We start from the raw sequence: 11,332 nt of genomic DNA on the forward strand, positions 1-11,332 counted from the left end.
ATTTTACAATGTTTATCTAAGAACCTTTTTTTTGTCTGCTCTATCTGTACTGAGATAGGTACCTGTCAGCATGAGACACTGCCATCCCTTTTAGATCATCATTTTGCTTTTACTTGTATTCAAAATACGTGGTTTAAAATCTTCCCTTGAAGATACAAGGATATGCACACACAACGACACGTATTAATAAAGAGCTAAATTACAACCTCAGAGCTATGAGTCAGTTTGAATCGAGACAATCTCACTACTTTCCCAGTTATACCAGCTTTATAGTGGAGTAAAAATCTGCTAAATCTGCTAAAATCTTCTTTGAACAATTATTCCTAATCTATGTGAGAGATCATGATCAGATTCTCCATGTACTCAGTAGGTTTTGTAGGTCCTATACAAATAGTTAGAGCCAAATAAGTCCAGGTTTCCCAAACGCTGTAGTTTGCCACCTTGTTTTGGTGGGATTCCTGACAAAACGTGGGATCATCTAACTGGTCCCTGGAAAAGCGATGGAGGTTATCACGAGTTTATCATACTGCTGCCCACAAATAGTGGATAGCTGAATGAAGAGAACTTGCCCCCGAGTATTATTTCTATTTTTATTCTTCCAAGCACGGATCCTGGCTTCACCACAGATCCCACTCGAGTTTCAGGTGCTCCTGTCAAGAACAGCACACAGCTCTCCTATTTCAGCAGCAGTGGGGTTTGCACTTGAGGAATCGGAGGGTGAAACAAGCTTTTCTGACTGGCAGTGGAAGTGCTATCGCAATCAGAAATGTGACAGAAGACACCAACCTGCAAGAGAAATCTCTTCCCAGCATGTGAGGACTCAGAAGCAACCTAAGCCCGTGCTACACACAAAATACACCATACTCTTCTTAAGTGACTAAATAGGTAGGAGAAATACAGCACATTCTGGAAAACGCGACGTGGGCTGTTCCTCTGCGGGTCAGGCTGCTCTGGGAAGCACATCCAGGAGAGCCACTAGCTCCGTGTCAACGCGGTACACCTGTCATTACACCAATGGAATAACTCACTCAGTTACGCTCACAGGGAAGAGAAATTAGGGAAGTGGCCCGGTTATCAGGAGTGAAATAATGATAAATCCCACTGACTTAAAAGACATGAGTCAGAGAAACTGAAACCAAGCAATTGAGTTAGCGGCTTATTTTCCCCCAGTGCCATTACTGACGAAAAGAATGGGAAAGGGTGGACTGCTGAAGAACACGCAACCTTTTTGGGCTGGGAAGCATTATAGGTTGTGTAAACAGCCACTGAAGTTTAGGAAATAGAGTGAGGCAGTTGTGGTCCAGAAGTAATACTAGAGCGTGGACAAATGGTGTCCTCAGTTGAATATACATTAATCTTGTAACAGCATTTATTTCATTCTGTCCCCTAAGATTCGGGGTAACTTGCCTAGTCTTGAAGTCAAGTTCTGTCTCTCGGTTAGAGTTTTCAGGCTCTGGTACAGCATGAGTACTGGGCTCTAGTATAACATGAATAATAATAGTAAATTACGCCTTTTATGCACATGAAGCATTTGATTAATGCAATGATCAAGAAAATAATCCACCCAGATGAAGCGAGTGAGGCCCAATTGCTAACTATACCTGACAAGTAAAGCACCTTTTCAGACTCACCTGAGTTCTTAAAACATGCTGCAATACTCTTTCACACAGGAGAACAAAATTCACGGTAATTTTGCTGTGTTACGAGGCTACCGAGAAAACAGTATCGAGAGGTAGAAGAATATATAGAATAAAAGCATGTTGGAAGAAAAATAATTCACAAAACATCTCTTGTGGTGTAAACTTCTAGTCTAAAATGACAGCGAGAAAACCACCAGAATTCTGAAATCCAAGTATTTGTCCAGTTTTCAGAAAGCCTGGATCCTGCCTTGTGGGCGTGACCCCCCGGCCGGTCCGGGAAGCAGCCCTGTGAGCCTGCTGTCAGTCAGCAGCAGGAGGCGTGTTGTTTAGGAGGAGACAGAGAGGTTGTGTCAATGGGTGATTGGAAAGCCAGCTCATCTCTGGGCAGGACAGTGAACTTGGAACCAATCCAAGCAAGGTACGTAATATAACTCAGAAACTATAAATTCATGTGATAAGGGAGAAACTGCGCAGTTAGAATTTGTAGTGTGTAGGTGCTGCAGCAGTCTGCTGCAGTTGTATTTTAGTAAAGGCCTTGTGTGCACACAAACTGTTGTCGCATTGTCCGCCCTGAATATTTGCGACGTATGATTTACCACTACACTGCCTGGCTTGCCTTTATTCTACTCTTACCACACTGCTAACGGCACCCGTCTCTGACGGCTGCCCATGCAGTCGAGCCCCTCTGGTCCCAGGTGCTGGGCGCTCCTCACTGACTCATCTCTCACCCTGAGCTCCCAGCTCTGAAAATGCCAGGCCTTGACTTCTATCAATTACTTTTGTACAAAACTGAGACTTACAACAGATGGCTACGCCAGCCATCTGAACATCACGAGGAGAATGTTCATGTTCTAGCATCACTGTGACCTGGCCGCTTTTCCTTCTGCCCTATCTGCTGCTCACGAGAATTCACAGTTTAGAGGGTCACATACAAAACTGTGGTTATCTGGTGCCTCGCCTGCTTTTCCCTGGGCACGTTCCCATTTTATAGCTCCAATTGCCATTCTGAATTTTAAATTCCGTAATATACAGTGTACTTCGTTTTTTTGTCCAGCATTGTGGTACAGACCCACTCACCGAGGGATTTGTTACCCAGCACTCTGCAATGCAGGCTGCAGGTCTGCCCACTGCGCACTGCCAGAATTTTCTTTCAGTTCATTTAAGTTATCTTATGGTTACAGCCCTTAGGCTGCCAGTACTTGCTCTGATGAACTAAAATCTCTAGGCATGTGCTTTATACAGTTCTTAATCTTTCAGAGGACAAGCAGAGCGATGTTTGATGGATAAGACGACAGGAAAGATTTGCTGTGTGTTGATACAATCTTGAGTAAAACAGCAGTTTGACATTGTCAACAAGATGATGAATGGCTGCTGTTAAATGCTACAGAAGGGAAGAGAGAGCAGAGAAAGAAACAAACCCAAACAAAACTGAGCACCCAGAGAACCCAAGACTATTATGTGAGCACATCACTTCCAAATGTTTTGTAAGAGGCACTGTGTCAGAATGAATGGTGTGTTTATTCCCTAAAAAAACACTGCAAAGAGGATTTCCAGTAAGGCGCTAGGGGACCGACTCTGCTGCCTCTCCGCAGAGCGGCCATGGCCAGCCAGAACCCCTTGAGAACACTCTGCTAAGCCGCTTCCTCGGTTTCCTCAGTCGGACTCCTTTACCGCAGAGCTACGCAGTAAAACCACTCCATGTTCGTAGGTGTGGTACCAAATCTGAGAGACACTCCTGAGAGTCGAAGCCACCACTTGATGAAGACAGACTGCAGCTGACTGGCAGCTCAGCCTCATCTCCCGCCCCGGGAGCACTCTGGACCAGCCTGGCTGTGCACGGCCACAGTGCTGAGTCTGTCCGCAGCCAGGCTCGCTGCTGCAGGTTTTGCCTTCCAGGAACAGGGGGCCAGTGCTCAGCACCAGCGCCCTAGCACCACGCCGCAGGTGGATGACACTTAGCCAGGAACTGAGTCACAAACAGAGCACCTTCTGTTAGGCATTAAAATCACTCGGGTCAACAGCTTCCACTTTTCCTAACAAATGAATTAAACCACTAATAAATACAAGGGAGCGAGCGCACCCTCCCCAGCCCAACACAGAACACGCTGCAGAGAAAGCGAGCTTTCAAAGGAAAGGAAAGCAAACCCACAGCATCAGACTGTCCTCCCTCCCCTCACAGCCCAGCCCACCTCCTGCCACACAAATCATTTCCTTCCCCAAAAGGGATATTAGAAAGGGTGGAACTTGATCCGTTCCACAGAAAGTCTTCCAGTATTTTCAAGAAAACACCACTGCTTGGTTGCTCCCATATAAGCGCCTCCTGTACGTGCCATATCCTCAATACTTATCTCAAGGATAAGTTACGAAATAGTATTTGCACTTGATTCCTTAAAAATTTAAAGTGGAAGCAGATAACACCACCACGGCATTCCGCTCAGACAGTCCCACAATACTGAAACGTTTCTGAGTCACTCTTCACCACATACCAGCCTAGAATAAATATACACAAAGAATAAAAGAATAAAAAATGAGCACGTGCTGACGAGATCAGCATATTAAGTTATATAATATATGCCCAACTTCCTCAATCTCACTTTAACTCGGTGTTTTTTATATAAAATCTAAGTGAGGAGTAAGAGTTGCAGCCCTCATCATTCAGATCCCTGGCTGCTTATATACTTCAAAGTAAAAATTAATGACTCCTGATAAATTGAGAAAATTTTGGATTTAGAAGTTGTTGCAACTGTGAACATTATCACACCCATTTCCAGCAGCATGTTCTACCCGAGAGAACTCAGTTTGCCGCATTAATTGGCAGGAGCCACGCCTTGCCCAGTCTTCACCTCACAAAGCGCACCGGAGGAAACCCTGCCGCAAGCAGCAGCTATCTCCTGTCCACCCAGCAGTTCCACGGTACGCCGAACAACAGGTCCTAGAGTTTACGGAAAGCAGCCACCCTTCGGCAACACCGGTTCAAAGCCTCCCAAGGATGAAGCAATAAGCACTGCCCACCCACTTCACCACAAATACTGCAATTTCTGTGGACTCTGTAATGACAGAGCTCGGTCCCGACAGCAGCGCAGGCGGTCAGGCTGGTTCCAGACGCGCGGCGAAGGGCTGCCTGACCTCACCTCACCCGTACGGCGCGTTCCTGACCACTGTCACCCCGCCGCATTTATTGTTCCTGCGCTCTCCTCTTCCAACCAGACTAACTGCACTCGGGGCCAGAGCAGAGTTTCAACAGGTTCTTCATATTCGCTAGAGCTCAAAGGTAAGTCTGGGGGGATTTTATGCTTATTAGTGCATCTGATGAATAACCGCGATGGTCTTTTTTATTGTGTTCAGGAAGGTAACTGATGTTCTTGTAGCCAAATTCTACTTAAGAGTGTATTTTTGAGAAAATAATTGAAAAAACCCATTTTATGATTCAATGACAGCACTTCCCTCAAGTTCATACTTTTCTTCAGTGGGTGCCTATGCTCCTTATCAAGTACAGAAATCCTCTCAGAGTCCATCCAGCGCCTGTTCTAAATGCTAGGGTGGCAGGGGCAGGGGGGTGGTGGTGATGGTGAAGGGAAGTATTCTGTGTATGCTGCTTTACATCACATTTCTGTAAGGAAAGGTTTTGCTACATTCTTAATGCCTCTTACTGGGTTTAGTTACACCAGAGAAGAGTAGGAAATACACACTTGGGAAGCTTGGTCAGTACTCTCATACTTGTCAGGTCGTTAGCTAGTAACAGGAAGGAAAAATAAATTAATTCTAGAATAAATTCATATTTATAGTCCTCTATAATTCACTAAAAACTTACAAATTATTTTCTCAGTGCAAAAATGAAAATACATTTAAGCTTTAAAATGTAATATTCATTGCTCATTAAATTAAGAAGTATCTCCTCCTGGGAGAGCAATCCGAATTTCAGAGCAAAGCACCATGGGAGCAAAAATCCAGCAAGTTTCCAGGACCGTCATTTGTTATGATGTTCCATCTATTTTGGGATCACTGATGTAAAGGTAAAAATAATCTGCTTTATGAGGCTTAAAAAGCATAGTAAGTACGAAAGCTCTGCAAATAGGAACATGTGGTCCCTATTTCCAGGACCACAAGAAACAAAGAAGAGTCATTAATAACTTCCTCATCATGTCACCATTTACTACATAAATTCAAGTACTTTCTAGTCACTACTGTAGGGGAGAGAAACAGTGCAGGGTTCAATTTGCTGACGTGCAGAAGAATGTCCTTTCAATTTATAGATCAGAAGATGGCATTATCTACCCACAAGAAGTTGTTTTGAAATGATTATTTTCTTGACAGTTGCAGAGGGTTTGCAGACATTCCACCTATCACCGGCAGGTGCTGGGTTGTGCTCAGAAAATACATGTTGCAATTATTTTATCATGCCAAAAATCTGTTTTTAAATACTTCATATACCACACAGATTTACATGAAAATCACCATCTAAGAATTAGGACTTTTTTGTGTGTTGCAGAGATATTCAGTGTAAATCTGAGCAGTTTAAGGCGAACACAAAGCCAGATGTAATATCCATGCAACCTTCACGGTGCAGTCCGCGGAGGCAGGGGACGCTGACTGGAAAGGGACCAGGGCTTCACCTGTGAGGGTGTGCAGTACATGCACGTACTCTAGTAGCTTCCTACCGAATACTTCCTGCTGCAAAGCCACTTTCATCTTTACTAGGAACAGAACGACAAGGGGTTTTGTAGCCTTTTCTCAATTTAGTTCAGTTAAAATAGAGAAGTCTGTATGATGCGGAACCACAGCCTCCTTGGTGTGGCTGTACCTACATCAGCGTTTTAATCCGCATCAGGAGTGGATTTCCTGTCTCCTGGTCACTCCAGTTGTTGCCCTTTGGCTTACATCACTCCTGCCAGGAAGCTGAGTGATGTACTCCAGGAGCAGCCTAACACAGGTCAGCTCTCAAAGGGTGCTCCGTCACAGGGAAGATGCTGTGGCAAGTTCCGAATAAACCCCTCCAGAAATGGGTGAAGAGCGGGTATCAGCTCCTCAGCAGCTCTACAGATAGATGTCTTGAACCGGGCTACACATTTTCCAGTACTGACGCAATCAGTGCCTACTCAGGTACACCCTAGAGGGGCACTTTTTGGGGAAATTTGGGGAAACTGCATTCACATCTTGGTGAATTCTTCAAATAAATGCCACTACATCTCTTCACGAAGCCATACACCAAAGGAGAAATTTTAGCCTTCCCCCTTTCAGGAGCAGGCTTGTTCTTTTTTTTCTACCCAGCTGTCCTAAGTCTCATGAAATTTGATTCTAGCAGCACAGAAACAAAAGTGAAAAATCCACAGTGCAAAACAAAAGTGCAGAGGGGAAAATCCACTGAAGAAACACGGTGGTGACTGTCTTAGGCAAAAAGTGCATTTTTCATGCTAAAAAAAAGGTAGAGCTAATCTAGGTAACTGAACTGCAGCCTAATCCCATACCAGTGTCTTTTCTACTTGCTTCAGGCTGCGTCTACTGCTTTCATTTCCACTGAGCTGGTACTGAGAAATGTGAATACCATGAATCAAAAAGCAAGACTTTTTGTTTTTTTATTAATAATCTGTCCACAGCTTCCTTAAACACTTATTTGACCAGCTAATTTAAGGTTCAGGCTCTTCTGCAAGTTTGGCTCATCTACAGCCCTGCTGGTTTTGTGCAATAGCACTATTCACCTCTTGAGTTCCAAAGGCAACGAGTACTTTTGAAGAACCTCATTGTTTTTCTAAACTGTATGAACATTAATACTGCACTAGAAAAAGTCGAGTTAATTATTACACCCAAAAGCATTTCCAGGAAGCAGGTCATCACAGCCGGAGAATGACAGTACACAACTTTCAAAGCAAGGAGGTTTCTTCTCTATGGTCCCTCCACGAAGGAGATTACACGAGTAAGCCAGTCCGAAAAATACACGAAGAATTTGTTCAGCAAGGAGATTGACTCCTGCTCTGTGAATTAAAATTACACTTCAAGTGAATTGAGCGTAATTTCCCCACGTAGCTTAGCTTTCTTCTCTATGGTTGCTCCATGAAGGAGATTACACGAGTAAGCCAGTCAGAAAAATACACGAAGAATTTGTTCAGCAAGGAGATTGACTCCTGCTCTGTGAATTAAAATTACACTTCAAGTGAATTGAGCGTAATTTCCCCACGTAGCTTAGCTACAGTGAAGGGATAACTCGCGATACGACCAAGCCCACTAGTTCACTAATATGACACTAGGAAGGGAAGACCTTGCTGCTGAATTAAAACAATAATCCTGCTAAAACAAAAACATATGTCTGAAAACCTTGTAAAACCAACATATTTTTCTTCCGTTTTGTAGTTATTAGTACTAATCTAATATTCAGATTGCACAGCATTTCGTAGTCCTCTGAAGGCCCATCATTCAAATTGTAAACATAACTGGAGCTGATAATTGAACTCCAAAGGCTTTGCTTCGAATTGCTTGTTTGGGGTCAAACTGGTTGTCCTGAGTTTGACGCTCAAGCAGAAGTTCTCTATTTTTTTTTTGCTAAATAAGTTTCAAATGTTTTCCATCGGTCCTTCCCACTACATAACTGATCTTCACTTGGGAAATCAACAGTGTGGAGAGAGGGAACATGTGACAAAAAGCAGATTAAATGGCATTTTATAAATTCGCATGTGTTTCAAGTCATGAGAGCACCTTCTTACCACAAAAGAAGAATAGAGACAAAATGAGATACCTTGGCATAATATTTAATTATCTTCCCATTGATATAACACTAGCCCTGGCTGACTGCTCTCTCCTGTTACTATACATGCACTTTCCATTGCCCTGACGGTGTTATATACAAAGAAGCTCACTTGAGGAAAATGCACAATTAAATGGAAAAAAAAAAACCCAAACCAACCCACAGCCAAATAAAGAACAAAACCAGCCTCATCTCCTCCTCCCCCCAAACAAAACACCCACAGAAAAAAGCATAAGACAGTGGAAGAGGAGGCTGAATAAGAAATAAATAGTTTTTCTAGGTGTGTATGCCCTTTCTTCGGATGGTAAAGTATCCACATACACGGGCACTTAATCAAGTAACGATGCTGAAGATGTAACTTATTAGACTTTTTATTGTGCTGTCACATGAGAGGTTCTGTGTGGGAGTTGAAAACCGCATCATCTCAACCTGTTCCATACATAGAATGTATGGAACGTATAGAAATCATACTGAACAGCAGAGCTGCTACAGTCATGTGACTTCAAGATGAGGTTTTCTCATCCTTCTCCATCTAACATTTGAGACATCAATGCGTAATATACGGCTTCCTGTTTCCTCTGGGAAACGAAGTTTCCACACAAATTCAGCATCATCCATAAGCCCTGGACTGATCTAGTTTTCAGTTTGCTCCTGGCAGCATTCATATGACACTGCTCAGGGTCACCAAACATGATCCACCAACTTTCAGATCCAACTGTAACAATTACACTTCTCTGCAATGGAGCATCACTCTGCAGCGGCTCTTGGAGCTGCTGCCTGCCCAGAAAGCACTGTTCTGAGCACGCCATCCAAACCTGTATCATACCTCACTCTAGAGCCAAGCTGTTTTCAATTACTCCCCTCTGTGTATGAGGCCTGTTTACAGAAGCATGGAATCTTCTTCAGCAGAAAAGCATTAGTTGATCATCAGCATTGTTTTGGGTCACTTTAGGTCACTGACACCCTGGGATGTAAAGTTTTCAGCATCAACATGTGGTAAACTAGTGAGATTTTTATCTAGGGGATTTTTTTTGTTGTTGTTTTTTACCAGCTATTTGGGTCTTAACTGAGTAGCTTGGGTTTGCAAAATAAAGTAACAGGCAAAAGTAAATTTCTTGCAGGTTCTGTATATAACAAAACAAACTCCGAAGTCAACACCATGCAACCCTCCTGTGGAATGATTTTCATTTTTCTGCTTGTAAAGCTGCAATGGAGCAGTAGCAATACTGAGGACATAAACACAAATAAAACAAATAATGGATACAGCCCAATTACAGGTAACAGTCAGTCTGGAGTGCAACAGAGATCTGATCTGTCTGCACCTATGACCACAAATCCTGCTACCCTCAGCCATGCTTCACCAGCAACCGCCAGTGCTGGACCAAACGTAATGAAAAATCAGTCTGGAGTGCAACCAGCTGCACAGAGTTCTGATCCATCTGCACCTGTGACAACAAATCCTGCTACCATCAGCCATGCTTCACCAGCAACCGCCAGTGCTGGACCAAACGTAATGAAAATACTGGAGGTGAGCAGTCAGCCAAACAGCACAACCCCGAGGTCCACTGATGGCACCATTTTATCTTCAAATGTCGCTACGGTATCAAAAGACGGAAAGAATGCCACAAACTTCAACAGAAACTCAACACCTTCAGTGACACTTACAACAACGGGGGGCTTTTCTAGAGTGACCAGAAGTGCTGCACCTGCTTCTGCTTCCACAGCGACACCAGGTAACTTCACAGTCACCTACAGCACCCCTTTGGCTGCCATGCGCCCCAGTGATAACTCTTCAGTCAACCCCACCGGTACCAATCCGACATCACCCACCGTCAAGCAGGACAGTCCTACGCAGAACTTCAACCCCATTCAGCAGACAACAGAGGCGAACCGTAATTTCAGCAGCCCTTCTACTGCATCATCTCATTCAGAAGGTGCCAATGCAAGTAAGTATCGACCTAAAGTCCACCTGGTTTAATAAAATCATAATGCTGAAATAACACCTTTGTTTTCATTGAAGAGGAGGCTTTATAAGATGTGTGAATTAACAGATGACTTAGTACAGACTGAAACTAAACCTCACTCAAAATACTTTAATTTTTTAAATTATTTGCTGTTTACTTGTTTAATACCTCCAAGAGCGGGGTAACCTAATGAACAGGTACTGCCTGTTCACACTGGAGTGGGCCTTTAAAACAGATGTATAGAAATAACATTTAAAACATGTAACACTTACTCCAGTTCAGAAAGCTTTGTAACCAAAGATGACTTCTTAGAAATACTTCCAAAGGAATTACTCATTGTGCATTTAATTAGCAAGTTGAGTATGCGTGGGAAAACAATGGAGCATAAAACTGTCACGGCACTTTTCTATCCTGCTGCTCTGAATCAGGTCTTCAGGAAAGGAAAAGGAAAATTAAAAGGCACAGTAATTTTTTGCCATTAATTAGCTTTCAAGCTTTTAACACAGGACTGAAAGGCTTATCCATCACATCCAGCAGAGTACAGTTTGTACCAAGAACTGAAGGAGCATCAGACTTTCATGTAATTATCAGAACTGTGATAGGAAACAACGTACCTGATTTTTAGATAGCAAGACTGATAAGGAAGGGGAGGTGGGAGAGCAAGTTCAGTTTCAAAAAAACCAGAATACTTTGAAGAAAAGTTTTATGAGCTCTGAGGAAAATCTTGGAGGAATGCAGTTATTCTGCTAACTCAAGAGGTGCAGAAAGCATTACTGGAGTTCTTACCTCACATACTCAAAAATTAATCCCCTGAAATCCAGAGGCTGCAATTTTAACCGCTGGCTTAAATACTTACAAATAATTGCATTTGAAGAGCGATTACTGCGTATTTCTTTACCTAGAAAGTGGTTGATTTTGTTTAAACCTGCAACTTTTATATGTGACTGAAACTCATTTCCACACCCCCCCCCCCCCTTTTTTTTTTTTTTTTT

General features: G+C 43.1%; 1 protein-coding gene across 1 annotated transcript in view; it reads left to right on the forward strand.

Annotated features, from left to right (window-relative positions):
* The first annotated feature begins 9,700 nt into the window (after nucleotides 1-9,700).
* The window catches only part of MUC15 (mucin 15, cell surface associated), a 4,565-nt gene continuing 2,933 nt past the window's right edge, over nucleotides 9,701-11,332 (forward strand). The window contains exon 1 of the mRNA XM_010139240.1: nucleotides 9,701-10,322. Within this exon, the coding sequence (XP_010137542.1) occupies nucleotides 9,701-10,322 (622 nt within the window). The remainder of the gene's footprint in view (nucleotides 10,323-11,332) is intronic.

The sequence above is a fragment of the Buceros rhinoceros genome, unplaced genomic scaffold (genome assembly GCF_000710305.1).
Source record: "Buceros rhinoceros silvestris isolate BGI_N320 unplaced genomic scaffold, ASM71030v1 scaffold4057, whole genome shotgun sequence".
Classification (NCBI taxonomy): domain Eukaryota; kingdom Metazoa; phylum Chordata; class Aves; order Bucerotiformes; family Bucerotidae; genus Buceros; species Buceros rhinoceros.